This window comes from Seriola lalandi, unplaced genomic scaffold (assembly GCF_002814215.2).
Source record: "Seriola lalandi dorsalis isolate HSWRI2012SDOR001 ecotype SW California unplaced genomic scaffold, Sedor1 jcf7180002054245, whole genome shotgun sequence".
Taxonomy (NCBI): Eukaryota; Metazoa; Chordata; class Actinopteri; order Carangiformes; family Carangidae; genus Seriola; species Seriola lalandi.
Window position 1 is genome coordinate 142,839 of NW_019524798.1, and position 18,112 is coordinate 160,950.

The 18,112-nt window shown below is 39.0% G+C and overlaps 2 protein-coding genes and 1 long non-coding RNA gene across 4 annotated transcripts in view; 1 reads left to right on the forward strand and 2 right to left on the reverse strand.

Moving 5' to 3' along the window:
• The window catches only part of wdfy2 (WD repeat and FYVE domain containing 2), a 19,370-nt gene extending 8,932 nt beyond the window's left edge, over window positions 1-10,438 (reverse strand). The window contains exons 1-6 of the mRNA XM_023404487.2: window positions 10,147-10,438; window positions 7,938-8,005; window positions 5,719-5,792; window positions 4,277-4,331; window positions 2,832-2,982; window positions 1,239-1,351 (exon numbers count right to left, since the gene is read on the reverse strand). Coding sequence (XP_023260255.1) covers window positions 1,239-1,351; window positions 2,832-2,982; window positions 4,277-4,331; window positions 5,719-5,792; window positions 7,938-8,005; window positions 10,147-10,283 — 598 coding nt within the window. The 5' untranslated portion in view covers window positions 10,284-10,438. The remainder of the gene's footprint in view (window positions 1-1,238; window positions 1,352-2,831; window positions 2,983-4,276; window positions 4,332-5,718; window positions 5,793-7,937; window positions 8,006-10,146) is intronic.
• Window positions 10,439-11,260: 822 nt separating this feature from the next.
• Window positions 11,261-14,307, reverse strand: LOC147819201 (uncharacterized). Its single transcript, XR_015437143.1, has 2 exons — window positions 13,040-14,307; window positions 11,261-12,533 (listed from the first exon to the last, which is right to left on the reverse strand). It is a non-coding gene; the product is annotated as an uncharacterized LOC147819201 (long non-coding RNA).
• A 2,928-nt stretch (window positions 14,308-17,235) lies between these two features.
• Window positions 17,236-18,112, forward strand: part of ints6 (integrator complex subunit 6) — a 21,917-nt gene continuing 21,040 nt past the window's right edge. Inside the window, exons 1-2 of one of the 2 annotated variants that reach the window (XM_023404493.2) lie at window positions 17,236-17,684; window positions 17,808-17,885. In XM_023404493.2, coding sequence (XP_023260261.1) covers window positions 17,574-17,684; window positions 17,808-17,885 — 189 coding nt within the window. In that variant the 5' untranslated portion in view covers window positions 17,236-17,573. The remainder of the gene's footprint in view (window positions 17,685-17,807; window positions 17,886-18,112) is intronic. The other variant, XM_023404494.2, reaches the window with a different exon arrangement.

Here is an 18,112-nt window from a genome sequence, read left to right on the forward strand (position 1 = left end):
ACTTTAGAGTCACCAATGTGCCTCTGTCTTTTTGACAGCGGGAGGAAGCCGGAGTACCCGGAGAGGCACAGGGAGAACATGCACACTCCACACAGAAAGGCCCCATGCCCGGGGTTCGAACCCAGAACCTCCTCGCTTCACAGCGAGAAGGTTGGGTTCTGTGCTGACCACTGCACCACCGTGCCGCCGTCTCTGTGCAGCTTTTCTGATATTTTAATGACAGCAAATAAAGACCTGAATGTTACAAGAGTGCTTTCACTACATTTGAGATCTTTTTTAGTGACCCTGAACTCAACCAAGTCTCTTTATCCTTTAACTCCAACCATCAGGCTTGTATCCAAAGACTTTAATTCCTATTCAACACCTTGTGAAAGTCATTTCTCACTGCCTCCTTTGTTGAAGTAGACTCCAGTGAGAGCCACAAAAGATTTTCTTCAACATAAAGACCATCAAGGACTTAGAGCTTTTAAAAAAATCACTTCTTAAGTGGCTCAATAAATCTACAACCTGCCTGAGGACAATAAAGGTTGACAGGAGTAATCTGGCATCCACTATTATGAGTCTAATGCAGCTACTTCATCGAACTATTTCTACTAAGAAAATAATTTAAGCATAAAGATTTAATTCTCTCCTGACAAAGCTAATATATTTCTGTAAAAGCTGTAATTGTTCAACTGGTGGGGTTCATTTTTTTGTTTGCTTATTTTTCAAGCCACTTGTAACATGGTTTGAAAAGACCACTTTATAGATAAAGAGTAATTAATTAATTTCTATGATTTGCATTCAGTTGCAACTACTCGGTGCCATATCAGCAGCACATGAGGAACGCAAGGAAAAGACACTTGTTCATTTTCACAAACTAATATTTGTACAAGTCTTGAGCATATGAAAGCAGAGCAGGGAGCTGGAATTATCTGAAACGTAGCTGCAAGGCAATTTAGGTGACCAATATTTGTACAGACATCTGAAAAATCGATGCCACTTTTATCAAACAATGCTGTAGCCTCTAGAGTTTGGCTGCAAGAATTCATCCACTTCAGTTTGTGTACTAGGGCCGTAACTAACAATTACTTTCATTGTGGATCAATATGTTGAATATTTTATCGATCAGCGAAATGAACATTCAGTTGCTTGTTTTGTCCGATCAACAGTTGAAAGATAGAAAGATATTCAGTTATAATGATATAAACCAGCGAACTGCCTGACTATTAATGGATGAAAGTGTGTGTGTAGTTTACCAGTGTGTCCCTTGAAGGTGGTGACCAGGCTGCAGCTGTCCTGCTCCAGCTTCAGGATGGTCACCTGACCGGACTGGTCCCCTACAAACGCGTGTCTGGTTTCCACATCGAACCTGGGTTGACATTAAGGTCAAAAGAAGAAGAAACTGTGTCCTACTGATGCATAAATTCAGATTTGTATCTGTTACTGGACCAAAAACACAAACCAAACAAGGCAAATCTCCCCCTGCAATTTGAACAGAAGAGCTGTGCTGCTCAGTGTGCTGCTCAGGGAAACCCAGAACCAGTGTGAAGTATGAACTAAGATACGAGTCAAAGCCCTTTGTAGTGGTAGTGTAGCAGCAGTGTGTCAGTGGACGAGTCTTCGCCCTTTCACTGGCCATTCAGTCAGAGTCGTCCTCTGACCTGGTTCAGTCACTACAGACCAAACTCGTTACAACACTGTCCACATTGCAGAAAAAGCAAAAACAATGACTGCATAAGACATAACCTAATTATTCTAACCAATCTAAACACTCCGCCTAAAAAAACAAAACAATATAAATCTAATAATTGAAAAATGAGTCAATTTTTTTTCTCTCTCTGAAAATCTGAAACCTGAAATGACATGTGCCTTTATATACAATTTATGTCTTCATGAGCATAGATATGGGAAATTGAATCCTTATTAACCACTAAGAATATTTTGGAATTGAGTAACAAATACCCATTTTACATAAAAAAAATATCAAGTATAAGCGGGCTCTGCCACTGCCAGTGACAGTGAACCTGAGAGCCAGGTAGTCACTTTTTTCACTTTGACATACCTTTCTACTTGATTAGCATCACTTGTCAAAATCTGTCTTCTATCTTATACTTTACAACTCATAAACTTTGCTGTCTGAATAGATTGAGATAGAAATAAATCTAAGTTACCGTCCGAGCATGAAAAACTCTAGTTTGTTGTTTCCATTTCATTTCGAGCTTAAATCTGCATTTCTTTTCCACTAATCACAAACATCACACTCCTTAGATTCTGTCCAATGTGGCTGCTCATCAAACAGAGTACATTTACATTTACAGAGTACATCTAAAGTCACGCCAAACAAAAAGAAAATATAACTGTCACTGCTCAGTGGGTCTCACTGCATCTCCAGCCATAAAACCCAGACATGTTAGCGTGTTGAGGCTAGCAGGATACCAGCAGTCTGATGACCTAATGGCAAGCTCATTGGTATGGATCAGTGTTGCTGCTGAGCACTCACAGCCTTTCATCTAGCCATTACAGAAACCTACTCAGCCCGTTTCCTTGACAACAGCATGACTGATGCTTATTGTTAGCCCTTCCGAGTAATACAAACTAACTGGAAGCTAATCTCAATTGCCCTGTTTTATGTTGCCGTGGCCTTAAAATAGACTGTGTTGTCATAATAAAAGGCAGAGATTTTTCACAGTCCGAAGCACCAAAGATGGCTCTTCACTTCCCACTCGGTTACATCCCCTCCACTCCATTTAGCAGGAAGTTTATCTGTCAGGTTCATTGAGCAGCAGCTTGCATACCGAGACAACAAACAGACCAGGAGAGGAGCTGAGAGTGAGGGCATTAAAGGATACTGTAGTCCAGAAACCCAGGCGGCGGTGCGATATGTCCCCAGCTGCTGGCCGCTCTCCGAGCAGTGCCAGGTGAAGTTTTTGTCCTGGCCGGTGCTCAGAAGCCACTCCATCTCCAACACAAACAGCACCACTGTGACTCGGCCCTGATGGGCTGCACATACACAAAAACACACACAAATACAACACATAACATTCATTTTCACAATCACTTCAATCACAGTGCAGGAGAAATCCTGGGCAGGATTTCAAAACATATTTTGTGGCTTGTTTTGGAGGCAGAGAAATGGTGCTACAGTGGAAAAATATAGTCCAGCATCACCGCCTGGCTCCAATGCAGCGATATTTTGAAATCTTACAGCCACACATGGCTGACAAACATGAATCTACAAATAAGATCAGAGAAACACATATCGTGAAAGGTCAACTATGAATATTGCTCTGCATTCATCAAAGAATCAATTTTTCCTATGTGCGTTCATACATAAAAAATCATCTAATGTAACTGAGGCTGTAGAGGAGGCGTGCAGAGATCGATCAGTGGTGCTCTTGTCCAGTTATTTCTGAGTGAGTTATTTTCAAAAGAAAGAAATGAATTATGAACACTACCAGAGAGCTAACAATCCCCAGGCTGCAGAGCTTTCAAAGCCTTAAACACACAAAGCCCAGCAGACTTTATAAGTGATGAACTGTCCTGAAACTGCATGGGTAATAATACACTGCAGAATAATAAATGTGGTTCCAGAGGATTCAGAGGATTACTGAAACAGTGAAATGAAGTTAAAAGCTCTTAGAAATAAGATGTCAAAGTGACATGACTGAAGAAAGGTCAGTCACACATTTTAAAGATACACTTGAGTAATGGATGTATGTCTTTTAAAAGACATTTAAGTACAATTACGAAGAAAATTAAAGTATATATGATGCAGGTGGAGGTAATTCCAAGTTTTGTTTTACTTCTTTAATTTGGGCAAAAGATAGATTATTATTTGTTTAAGTAGGGTAACTTAAATCCCCATTTTTTTATCATAGCATCTTTAATTATTCTATAAGATAATCACTGTCTCTTCTTTGGTAAAACCACTTGCAGTCACCATAGTCAGACATTTTGGAATCCTACACACACACATACTTTGTCTAGGACTTTCAGGTGAATAACTGCCACAATAACAACACAATATCTTTTTACTTAAATAATTCTTTCTATTAATTAATTAATTAATGAATTAATCTATTAAAAAAATCTGCCAAACATTTGAGAAAAATCAAGGACTAATATTTGAAAAATTTACCACTTTTCAGGACTTTAACGAAGTTTCAGAACAAACTAACAGTGGTTTATTTTTGTTTATATATCACACATATGTGATACTAACTGACTGACACATGCACAATTAAATGTGCGCGCGCACACACACACACACACACACACACACTTCCTCTCTCACCCTGGTAGGTACGTGCTGGGGTCATCTTGTTGTAGTCTTCTGACAGGACGAACTCCTGAAAGACAGGAAGCGGAGATAAATGTTCACAATGACTGAGGTCAGTGACTAAAGTTTCCAAGTAAATCTATGAGCGGGAAAACAAATGATGGTGCTGTGTTTCAATTTTGACATGTACATAGAAATACTTGGAACATTTCTATCCAGTGTTTTAAACAAAACACACTAAACCTCAGAGGTGATTTGTTGAGATTCTTGCCTTGTTCGGTATGTCATTCTTTAAAGGTTGGTCAAGCTTTATCTTAGTGCACTGTTCACATTTCAAACACAATCTAAAAATGCAAATGACTGAGGCGAAAAATAAACCCAACAAGAAAAAAAAACAGAACAGCTCTCAGTCTTACAGTGTTATTTCCTCTGAGGCCAACACCCATGATAAAATACTTGTAGGAACTTGAAGCTTGAAGGTTGAACTGAGATGAAATCCTTAAAAACATTCTGATATGTTTCCGTCTGACTGTGCGTTTGAAGAACTCTCAATGGGAAAAACAACAAAGCAAAAACTGTACAGTAGTAAATGCTGTGTCTTAGAATAGACTGACCTATACCTTATAATGTCAGAGTTGTTTGTCATTGGATAAACTACTTTACCAGACCACAGGTCTAAAGTGTCACGAGTGGCCACTAGCGTCATGGCCACTGAAACAGCATCCTTCAGCCCTCCCACTACCAGTTGCAGAATGACTTTGAAACGTCATCAGAGCAGAGAAAGTTTGTAATTTTGGTCTTTTAATTTCTTAAAAATCCTGCATTTTGGGAATTGGTTGGAATTGTTACTAGCCGCGCTGAGGCTCTTGGGATGGCAATATTGGTTTGTTGGTAGATCGGTGCTTTGGTCCAGATTGATTGGCGATCACTTAACTTTTCATCTAGCAGCATCTAAATTTTAATTTGTCGAATACTTTGTTTTGAAAAAACTGAACTGTATTCGGGTTAAAATAAGGATTAAAATCATTTAATATCTGACTGAAGTCTAAGTAAACAACAATTCAGTCCTTTATATAAAGTGTCCAGACCACCTGGATACAGCTTAAAGAGAAAAGGGATGAAATTTCAGAGTTCAGAGGTTTTCCTTTCTGGCAGCTCACGGTGACCTGACAAAACTCTCATTCCAACTGAATAAACACTCTCACCAGAAACATTCCTGTTGCGCTGACGAGCAGCCAACACTTTCCCCAAAATACACACAGTTACAGCTGCATTCCATTTTATGTGTGAAAAGGCAGATGACAATTATCACAAACACTTCCTGTCAATAAACCGACTACGATGGCATGTATCCTGAAACTGCAAGAGCTGCAGACAGTTACTCAGCTGAGTGAGGAAAAGACGAAAAGGCCAGAGGGCTGTGTTTGGAGGGGAAGCAGGTTGTTAGTTGGACTTACACAGATACTTCCAGTGTCCATGCCCACCGACAGCCTCCTGGTTTCTGGGTTAAAGGACATACAGGAGCACGATGCTGCAGGCACAAAAAACAAAAATAAGAGTGAACACTCATTGTATGTAATTGATATTTTTGGAAAACGTACCAGTCTAAACTGCTATTTTTATGAGTAAATTTGTATTGTTATGGTTATTTCATTGTCTCTATAGTTTCTGTTGTGCTGTAGTACACGTCTCAGCATTTTTATCCTCCTAAAAGTCATATAAGAATTTTGGAAGTGAAATTACCAACAACAAATAACATATAATGATATCAAAGGGTTACAAGTTCATTCTCAACCTTGAGGGCAGTTGTTTATGACAAAGTGACTCATTTCAAGGTCACTGGCTTGCTTTTTTGAGTTTTCAGCTGCATCTCACTGTCTTCCTCAAGTTGACTGATGTGATAAACTTACATTTTTAATGCACACAGAAAAACAAAAGGATCTTTTAAAGCTGAAACTTTTACCTGTCTGTGCTCTATGGTGGAAAAACTATATAATAGAAATACTCTTTCTAAATGTTACATAACTTTGGTCTGTCCGTTGTGCAATTTTCTTTCTACCAATCAGCGACATACACGCTAAAATCAGCTGATAATATCAGCCAGATTTATCTGTGTGGTTTCCAACAGTGCATGTGCTTCTGAGCCAGTGTGGATCATTTCAGTTTGATGGGCCTTTCTTGTCTGATGCAATCCACTTTAGGCAAGGAACATTGTTCAATTATGTCCACCAGCTATTAAACAGGTCTGTGGTGTTGCTGTGCAGAAAAGACTCATTTTCAAAGTGTTCAAAACCACCAGACACAATGGTCACATACAGGTGCCTTTATTATTCTGTCCACCCCTCTGGGCTAATTACTCAGCACACAAAATAGTATTAGCTTTGTTTGACCTCAAGGCAGTTCTAATTTTTCATTGTCTGTGTTTTCTTTGCTCATCTGGTTTATTTGAACAATATTTCATTAAAAAGAAAATTAACTTTACTAATGTATTCTTGTTTTTAGTGTATCTTTTGTAATGCAATTTTCACATTGATATATTGATGTATATGAATAGCGAAAATGCCAGATGTCAGCAGCCTCAGGTCAAAAACATCAGGATCTATATTTGTTTCAAAAACAACAAAACCATTGTGTCATCATCAAGCAGAAACAAATAAAGCTGTAGTGTTTGATCAGTCAACAAATACCCATAATGTAATGTAAATAGCAAAACACTCTAATTTTTTCTTCTTACACAAAAAGCATCAATATATTTAGTTTTTTGTGAGACAGTAAAAAAAACTCTAAAAAACGGCCTTAATGCTGAAACCTTGATTGGCCGATTTAATGTGGTGAAAATAACCCCAAAATGAATGTACTGTAGATAACTTAGACAATTATGTGGACAGTTTAACTATTTTGGATAACAGTGTGCTGACGCAATTTCCTGAATGTGTTGGCTGAGGTTTAGAGGGCAAAAAAAATAATAAACGTGGGACCAAAGTCCTTGGAATTTGACCTCATGTGAAAGTTTCCAGAAAGCACAAAAAACATGAAAAACCTGGGATGTGCCAGCGCAAAGAGGCACGAAAAAGTCCTACTTAGTGAGGAACTAGATCAAAATCATTCTATCTATATTTTGTTTAATCAAGATGAAAACTGAGAATACATTTTAAATGCTATATCTGTAACCCTGAAAGTAGTGATTACTCTTTTCATTTCAGTTCCTTTATCAGTAAACTAAAATGTTTAACACAATGCATGCAGCCTCTTCCACTGCCATTGTAAGCTACAGATCTTGCTGATGGTAGCGGAGGATTTCCTTCAGTTGCACAACTGGAGGGAAACAAGGACAAACAGTGTCACGGACGCGGAGCACTGCAGCACTGATCAGAGCAGAGCGAATGATTCTGCAGGAGCTCAGACACTGAATCTAAGATGTATGTAAACTCCACGTTTCTGTGTCATTCTGAGGAGTGGATTTCATTGTGTGATTCATTATGTTAGTCACAATGAGGAATGACACTCACACAGAGGAAGAGTGAACAAAAACAGGAATGAATAACAGGCCTGTTCCAAGAACTTTGCTGACTAAAATTACAAACTCATACATATTCATGACTTGTTTCTATACAGAAGGTCTGCTCTGAGATCAAAGGCCATGAATCAAACATTAAGAGTAAGCAAGAATACTTACATGACATTGTGTGATGGACACTGGGCCAGTACTGACCGCTGTCTCTCTTCAGCCATACTCGAATCGCCCTGTGGAGTGAAACAGAAACGGTTTAGCCTCTGCATTACTGACAGCACTCACTGGATCTGAGGCTAATGCTAAATTCTTCATGTGTACCATTCTCCAGGCACTCTGGGTTATGGCTAATAAGTTTTCTTTAATAAACACAAACACGGTAAGAAATTAAACACAGCTAACATCTCTTTCTCTGGGTTCACGTTAGACTCCCCACTCCCCGTACAACAGCAGCAGGTCCAAACTAAAATTAATTTTCATTTCCATAATAATATTGTAGTGATGTAAGTAATAATGAATCATAACTTCTGGAATAGTAAGATGTAATTTACCATTCAGAAGAGCGTTGTCTTAGTTGTAGGACACTTTTTGACAGACAGAGGTCACAGCCTTATTGAACTGAGCAACCCTGAGTGTTTAGTTGCTTTCACTTTTTTAGCTGCTCTCACTGACCAACTGAGCACATTGAACAATTAAAGCCTGCAAGGAAGAGATGGGCTACATGTTGCAAATGTATGCATACATGTTGTGAAGCTTTAACTCTTCTGGATGGAGATCAGTGACAGCAACGCTGCATACTTCCCAACTACATGGGAAGAAATGCCAATAATTCTGTGAAAAAAGGGAAATATGTGCAAGAGGATGAGCATCTGGAGCTTATTGAAATGCAATGTGATGATTCACTCCAAAGTCACCACCAGCAGCTCCCACTGTAAAGTCTAGAGAAGTCCAAATTCCCCCAGAGGATGCTCAGTTTTAGAGCTCAAACTATTAGTCAATCAACAGAAAGTGAATCAGCAACCATTTTGGTAATTGATCAATCATTGGAGTCATTTATGAAGCTAAAAAGCTAAAAAATTGCTTGTTCTTGCTATTCCAAAGTAGGGATTTTCTGTTTTTCTGTTTTATAAAACAAGTGAATATTTTGATCAGATTAATCAATAATGAAAAGAATAATTAGTTGCAGCCCTACTCCATTTACTTGTCTCTAAAAACATCTGTGAGAAAATGTTTGTTCACACACCTCCGTGATTTACCTGACATGACAGCAATTCTTCAGTCCAAGCCCCATCATCAATCGTCAATTAATCAAATTTACAGCATAAATTGTTAAAATAGTCTCTTAAATTAAAAGGCTTATGGGCCAGGACTACCCTTTTTTCTCTCCATTTAGCCCTTGGTATGAAAAGTTTGGTCACCTCCGCTTTACAGTCTCCTTTTTCCAGTTTGTAGGTCTCTAAGAACATGTACCAACCATCTGCTCAGTTCATATTCTAAACATTTTTCCCGTAACAAATTTTATGAGCAGATCTGGCACTGAAATGTCCCTGGAGACAACCATGCAGGATTGCGATAGGTAGTTATAGTCCTGGATCAGGCCTATGGATCATATTCTGTAGCTTGGTTACATTTAAATAATTAAATGTAAGAAGATATATCATATAGTAACTGAGGTTACACAGGCATTACAGGACATACAACCTTCGAACATGCAGAGGACAGGTTCACACACACACCCTCAGGCACTTGCAGATATCAGTACACAGGAGATACACTCTTGGCAACACCCCCCCCCCCCCACACACACACACACACACACACACACAGCCCCAAACAGGTGGAAAAACTGTGAGAATCATGACTTATTGTTTAACTAGTGACACAGAGGTTGAGAAACTCTGCTCTGTTTGACAAAAACACTCTCAGTGCTATAATATGTCAAACACACCAACAAGGTAAACTACACAGAGCAGACCGTACACTTCTTTCAGAATGGGTTCCTTTTTGCTAGCTAGCTTACTAACGTTAGCCACTATTAAAATTATCATAAGCCGCAGTTAAATCCGATAAACTTCATTTTTATTTACGTTAACTTGCTTGGTAAGTGGTTTTTAAAAACAAAAAACAAATAAGAGTAAAGCCCATACTGTTGTTAACCGACGTGTAATGTGCTCGAATGACTGTGTCAGCTGACACTTTTATAGAAATGTTGGATACCGCTGCTTGGATACCGCTGCTTTCCCAAACCAACGGTTTTGAAATTATAAACCCAGACGGGACCTGAGCTCCATCAGTGACCGACTGGAGAACTGGTCTTATTAGGGTCAAAACAAGGCAGGTGACGGCTGTAAATTAATTGAGATTTGGATGTTACCTGTCCTCAGACACGCTGATAACGCCGTCTTCTTTGGGAATGATGACCGCCGTGCTCACAACCTCCTGGAAACCCTCGATTTTGCTCAGCAGACATGGCTTCCGAGCCTGCGGTTGGGGCTGAATTTCGGCCGCCATGAGTTGGTGGTGCACAAACCTCCGTGTACGGTTCTGGCTCCGGAAAACATAACCCAGCCCGGTCCAGCGGCGGAGCTTCGGCTAGGAGCTGCTAAGCTAAGCTGTCAGGCAGGCTGCACACACACACACGGTGTTGTGACGGCTGCCTGAGACGCTGTCAGTCAGCTGACAACACAAACACGCTCCCACCGTTTCCTCTCGACAAAATAAGACTTCCTGTCGGACTTCTAGTGCTATGTTTTCAAAATAAAAGCAGCATCTCCGAAACTCACCTTTTTAAAACAAAACTTTATTTACAGTAAACTTCCCAACTTTCGTCACACAAAACAAGGTTTTGTGGTAATTTGTAATGAAGCATGTATCAAATTCTAACAATAACATTTAAAATGTATAATGCAAGTAGAAGAATATTAAATTAAGCTATCATATTAACAACTCATTTTTAACTAACTTAACTTATTAAAATAATGAAAATGTTACCACTTTACTTTATCGTCAGATTAGTAACAACTTTCGCCAAGTAAAAGGAGGTTTGTGGTAATACAAAAAACAGATTCTAACAGTAAGATTTATAAGTATGACACTAATAGTACCTTTTTATAATAGGGCATCCTTTTGTAAAGTGGTTAAGTGCATGAAGGTATATAAGCAACAATTAATGTCCATGATACCATTGTGTTTCATATCAAAACTTGCATAAAAATCTCTTTATAATAAGGCACTGGTGCTGTGTAAATAGATCATTTGGCCCTAAAGCTGAAAGTTGAAGTCTGATTTTTGAAATTCATCACTTACCTTTACTGTGGACAAATTGTTTTGGTGCTTGAAATGTGTTTACCAAAGTCTTAGGTTCACAAAAGTAGTGGAATATATGAACAAAATGACAAACAAATGTAGAAAAAAATGTCTAAAATTATATTTTGTGATGACTTCATACCATACAGATGTGTGCAAATGAAAAATGAGCATTACAACTGTTTTTTTCTCAAACCAAATATTTACTATATATTTTTAAAAAAATCATACAGAAAAATATACTATTTGCCATATTTACATAATGTGCATGTTTTCAGGATTCATTTTTTTGACTGACGTGCCATGATGCAAAATGTAGGCCAGGGGATTGATACCTTTGTCCAGGAGGCATCTTGTTGTGTCATCCTCCTTGGCACAGTTTTTCCAGAGTGTGCTGTGTGAATCATGGAGCATACTGATACTACCCTTGTGTTCATCCTTTTCTCATAGATGATGAGGCATATCACATCCATCTTATGGAGCCCTTTTCTGATTTTCTTCTGAGGGCATTTATGTCTGCGGAGAGTCCTTGCAGTCCTCCCTGCAAGTCCTACAGGCAGCAAATCTGTGCTCATCGGGGGGAGCACTGAAGAGCTTGGGGCTAGAATAAAAAATCTCCATATAAATGTGGTAGCCTGTGCCTAGGTAACCTGTCTGCACAAGGGACATCACAAAATCATAGGACAGGCCATACCCAAAGGCCTGTTTCTTTTGCCAGTCCAAATTGTAAAGTCCACTGTGTAGCCATTCTTTGAATCAGGAGACAAGACAAACAGCTTGAATCCCCACTTGGGTGTTTGCTTTCATATGCTGGGTCATCCCAGTTTTAGCCTTGGAGGCGACCATTCTTTCATCCAGTCAGATCTCTATGGGGGATGATAAAATAACTTGCATTGATCCTTGTGGGTGTCCATCATGGGTTTTAGTCGGAAGAGTTTGTACATCCTCATCAGGGTCGCTAAGATAAAGGTTCTAGGATATTGTTCTATATCTATCCGTATATGAACAGAAGCAGCCCAATGTACTTGTAAAACTCCCCTACGTCTGTCCATTTGTATTTCTTCCCCAGAGTGTTTGTGCTTTGACACAGTGTTTGTCCTGTTGGTACAGTGAAAAAAAGTTTGAAAAGGTCAAGGGGTGTATGTGTGGAAGTGGAGCTGAGCTAAGCTGTATGCCTGGTGTCTGAGCTGGTTGAAACCAGGAGACAGAGGGAGCAGTGTCTCGATCGTTGTCTGTATTCCAAGACAGCAGGGTTGGCTGCTGTTTGCTGCTGGTGGCTGTGGGGGAGGTACTTGTGCTTGAGGGGCACAGGACATCTTTGCTGGTGGTAATGGCTGTGATGGAGGCCCTTGTGCCGAGGATCATCTTGACCTAGTGGCAGGCAGAGAAAGAGGTGGTGGCTGCTGGAGAGATGCTGCATGTAGTTCACTGGGCTTTGGCAGCTGTGAATCCTCTCTGTAAAAAATAAAATAAAAGTTTAGAACATTCAATACTACTATGTTCATTGAAAGTAAGTTGAATGTTGGGGAGGTGTGAAGCTGACTGCTCAACTTCTGTCCTGTCCACCCCCAACAAATCAAAGCAAATCACACCTGAAAGAGAGGTGGGGGTGGGGATACTATTTCACAACACTTGAACAGAGATTTTTCAGTATAAATGTACACACACACACACACACACACACACACACACACAAATAAATAAATACAATTCTGTGAAAGACAAAGTCTCCTCTGCACAGAACAATATGACTATGAATAGTCAATGGCTAAAACATACCCATTAATTTATACTACTTGTTAGTGAAGCTTACACACAAGGAAATAACTTTTGCACAGAGTAAAACTTTACTCATGGACAGTCAGTTTTGTCAATCAAAGTTCAGGACTTTTTACACACTGGACGTGCACTATCACTGTGATATTGCAAAACAAAGCTTTTGCAAAAACAAATACACTTACCCATATTCAAATGGACCCCTACTAGTGTGGTGTTCCTCCTCAAAGTAGGAATCAAACCATTCAGGCCCTAAGCTCCGTCTCTGCTTTGCCAGACCGCTGCACCAGTCTCCACACTTTCCATTTTTCAAACCTCTCCGCTGTTGACTGAAGTGCAGCGTGTCTAAGGTAATGGGTGGGACCTTAGTGATTTCCTGAGCGTTCATTGGTTACTTTCACAGAAACTGTAGACGGACACATAAATCCACCAATTACAAACGACGACGACGTCCGTCTCTCTTCCTCCTAGCGCCAGCTGTGAATCACGTGCGATCTCGCGAAAGTCAGATTCCGGCAACAATTGTACCTCACGGCAAAGGTTAGCTGTACTGCAGCAACAGAATTTAAAAGGATGGTACAAATAGTAGAATCTCATGTGAACAATGACATTAAGTCGCTGACTGGTACCACTGTCTAAGACTCCCAGGGTTTAAAATCTGCACTTCCATAAAGTTGGGAGACTCACAAGTTATAAATTTGTAAAAAAAACCAAACAAAAAAAACAACAACAACAACATCAAAAACAAACAAAAAAAAGCACTGTATTTAAATTGTGAGATCTGAATGTGGAATAAGGTCTTACAGAGAGTTGAATTTTCAATGAGGATCAAATATAGTTTCAGAGCAAATTAAATCAATTTCATAATATTACATGTAGTTTCAGGTAGGCCTACACTATGCTAAATTATGCTATTCCGGTCCAGTTTGTCAGTGCAGAATAAATTCAAATGATGTGATTCAAATTCAGATGTTAATGTAATTATTCAAGTTGAGCAATTCAAATTCAAATAGGAATAATTTAAATTCAGTTTCTAGTGACACATGTTTCTGCTCATAAAAATCCTCCTCCACCATGACACTTTGTCCGTTTAGCCAGTTTAGTTACTAGAAAATCCACTTCCCCTATGGAGAAATAGCCTGCAGGCCATCTGGACAAAACTCCATTTATAAACAATGTATTAACATTTACAGCCACATACTTGATGGGATACAGTACATTTATTAACATTTATAACTGCAGGGAAATTAAAGTGAAAAACATCTGTACCCTTTTGACATTAAAAAATTGTAACTACATCGGTGCTATATTCACGTTTAATTATGAAAAATTGCCTAATTTCATTGTCCTGCTTGTGCTAAGTCCAATTATGATCATTATTTACACAATTTGTTTATTTATTTAGCTTACCTCTCCTTAAATTGAAAATTAAACACGCAATCTTTACTATGAAGACGAGCTGTCTCTGTTCTCGACTTCCTTGTTCAATTTTCATTGCACAAGTTGGATAATATAACAAACTGACGCTTTGGTGCGCTGATTTGAATTGCACGTCTTTATTTAATGGGACAGTTACACACGCAAAGCGTTAACAGCGTTTAGACAGCATCGGCTAATGAAGAACGAGCTCACAAACGTCAACATACATTTGCACTTAGCAAAAGTAGGAGAATGAAATTAGGCAATACCCCCTTAACTGGCATTTTTCATCATACAACGTGAACAACTGCAGAAGAAGTATACTTCATTTTCATATTACCCTTTAAAAAGAACTTCCTAACATTTATAACAGATGACTTATTAAATCAGATTCTCATGGCAATATATTACTATGATTTAAAAGGTGAGAAAACCCATATAGTTTACCAACAGTATCACCAAACTAAGCAAAACCAAAAGCCATGTCATCACCAATATAATGTATAAAAGCAGAATACTAATGCATTGATCACACTGATCTCTATTTAAACAACTGTCTGACTGGAAAATGTAATAAAAACAACTCCTTGCTTCTATTGCACTCTCTAGAGTTTTACTAGTTTAAGTATCGATTTAACAACTAGCCAAACTCTATGTATTAGTCATATAGTAAGCCATAGAATGGCTAATAAACTATACAGTCCCAGACTTATTGCATCAATATAATGAATATGACATATGCAGCCTTTAAGTTTAGGTTCTTTTATGTTGAAGGCAAACAACCAGAAGTCTATTTTAGGTTATTTTTGGTAGCTTCACAAATGTTCGCACAGGCACCAAAGCTAGTAATCAACTGTCTTCGACAACAAAACATCACATTTCCGGTTTTGACTTTCATAATAAAACCCTATTGACAATCCTAGTCATGTTTTGGTAACGTTTTTGAACCAAGCAAAGTATTATCGTGAAACAAGTAGTTAACAGAGTAGATCTATGCAGGTGATCAAATATTGTGTATTAAAATCAGCAAGCACAACAATGTGACACATATGAAAACATGTCAAGTACGTCTTGTAGGTTGTTTACAAAAAGTCGTGAATCGCGAGAACAATCATTTCCAGTCACATTTTGTCTGGACTTCACAATAAAGGTCTTAAAGTAGTAAGGTAAGTAAAGTATAAAGTATATAAGTTGAAACTTTTTGGAGCAACAAAAGCAGAACATAGTAATAAAGATAGTATGAGCGTGGAACAACTAGGGGGAAAAAAATGCATGTAACATATTTGTAGTATAAAACGAGTGCAAATTGAAAAAACAACCATATCTTTTGCAAATTCAACAAGAGAAAAATGAAAACATATAGAAAACAAAATAATAGACAAGAAATTACTTATATAAAGGATATCTTGTTGTTGTGAGTTGTGTTTTCTCTAAATGTTTTCTCTAATTGAGGTACATGTGTAAAAGTAACGCTACTCTATTACACGTAAAAGTCATGCATTAAGTTTAAATTTCAAAGTTATATTTTTACTATTTATGTTCAGAAGTATAGTTTGCAAAAACATTTTCTGTGTCAAAGTGCAAAATGGCTCGTTTCAGAGGGTTATGTTCCCATCAATCTTTGGGTTTTAGACTGTTTGATACAAAACAAAATAATCGACAGATTATCGATAATGAAAATAATTGTTAGTTTCAGACCTAAAATGTGGGCTGCTTGGTTATTCTACTTTCCACCACTGCATACAATGTAATCACTGGTAATAAATGTCTAAACAACTGGTGCACTGTTTTACCTTCTAGATTCCATACACCAGCCACATAGTTTATTTTATTCTGAAAAACATGTCAGTGACACACCGGAAAATGAACTGTTGTGTGTGTCTTGCTCCACACAACTCTTGTCAGACAAGAGGCAATAGACCTTCCTCCTCTTTCCGATCACTAGCCACCGGATGGTTTCCTCTTATTTTTGCGGAAGTGATGATATTTTCCAAGGAGCTACATTATGTAAATTGTATTGCACAATCGTGCACGTCTGAGTGTCATGTGGCATTAAGAGTGGACCCGGATCAGCCAGGGTGTTGTGTAGCCTGTTGGAGATCAATTGAAATCATTCTTAAGTGTGTAGTAAATTAGTTGAAACATATTTTTCTCATGTAATCACAGATTATGTTTGTGATGGAAGCAACACCAGAAGTCTGCCCACTACTTTAATAAATGTCACTTATTAGATCTCTTGTTTGAATAATAGTTTTAATTTCTTTCTCTCGTCTAAGTATGTAGCTCATTGCACACATGGGAAAGAAAGACAAAGTATAGCCATCTTCGAGCTGCAGGGTGTGTGAGTGTTTGCGCGCATGTCAATCCCTTGCAGCGACTATTCAGCTAAACCTGTTTTCCTTCAGATCCTTTCGCAGAATGGCTGTCTTTATTTGGTCATCACATGAAAACCAAGTGCCCTATTGCCAGCGAGTAGTTTGTGTGTGCCCTTGGAGCATTGCTTAGTAAATGTTTCACTGTTTTTTTTTTTGTTTGATGTTGTCTATCTTTGCCTTCAGTTTTCTCTTTATAGTCTTCAAGGGTTGTCTTTCACAGTAGCCCACGCCCGTTCTTAGGATGAAGTAAATGTTGATTATGTAATCAGCTCTTAGAGCAGACACAGGCCTATTCCTAAATGATATGCACTCAAACAACTGCGGTAATGTTTCGAAAAGGAGTGCGTCGCCATATATGTTGTATTCTTTAACACAAAATGCATGTACAGAATATTTTCCTTGCATTCCTGCCTCTCGGGCAAGCAAGCATGCGCATGAGACGCTCAGCTTTGGCCTTATTTGGATATGGTAATGAGTGGCCTCAGACAGCCAATGGGGAGCGAGTATTCGTACATGTGACGGTAAAAGACCGCTTGGGGGGCGGGGTCAGAAGCGGAGCTTAGGTTAAAAGCGGTGGACAAGACACAGCGCATTCAGTGTAGGGAGAAGCAGGGACTCTCTGTGAGGGGGAACTTTGTTACTATGAAACTTAGGAATATTTGCAAAATATTGTAAAAATTATCAAAATCCCTCGTGAATCAATAACCTGCCCCTAGGGTTTGAGTTTTTTAGTTTAGTTTGCCCGGAAAGGGCTTCTACACTCACTATTCTTACACTTTTTTGAAAGAATGTGTGAGACAGACAGTTAGCCAGCTAGCTAGCTAGCTGAGAGGTGATACAGGCGGCAGGAGAACAAAAGATTTTTTTGCGTTTTGGCCGGTTGTACTGACACCAAGTCCATGCAGAACGTGTCATTACCATCACAATGCCCGTTTTACTTTTTCTGATAGACACGTCCGCTTCAATGAACCAGCGCACCCATCTGGGCACTACCTATCTGGACATAGCAAAAGGCGCTGTTGAGACTTTTATGAAGGTACTGTAACCACGGGACACATTAATACTGGGAGATCCCCAGATCATCATTGTACTGTTGCAAAGCTCGCCTGTCAAACCTGATCTCTCGATAACCGTAAATAATTCTCTACTATTTCCACAGCTCAGAGGGAGAGATCCGGCGAGCCGAGGGGACCGGTATATGTTGGTAAATTTTGAAGACGTTCCCTTCGGGATAAAGGTAGAGTTTGTTTTCGGGTCATGTCCAGCTTTACATTGCGCAGATTGACTGTCCTTCCATCGCTCCACCACGTTGTGATCACTACATCAATTGTGTAGAGAAAATCTTCAGGAGGAGCTTTCATACCCCTTTTAAAACATGGCCGACATTTTGTTTCAATGTGAGCAGCAAGGAACTCTGGGTGTTATTTATACAGCGAGGTGATATCTTTTGGGGAGGGGGGGGGT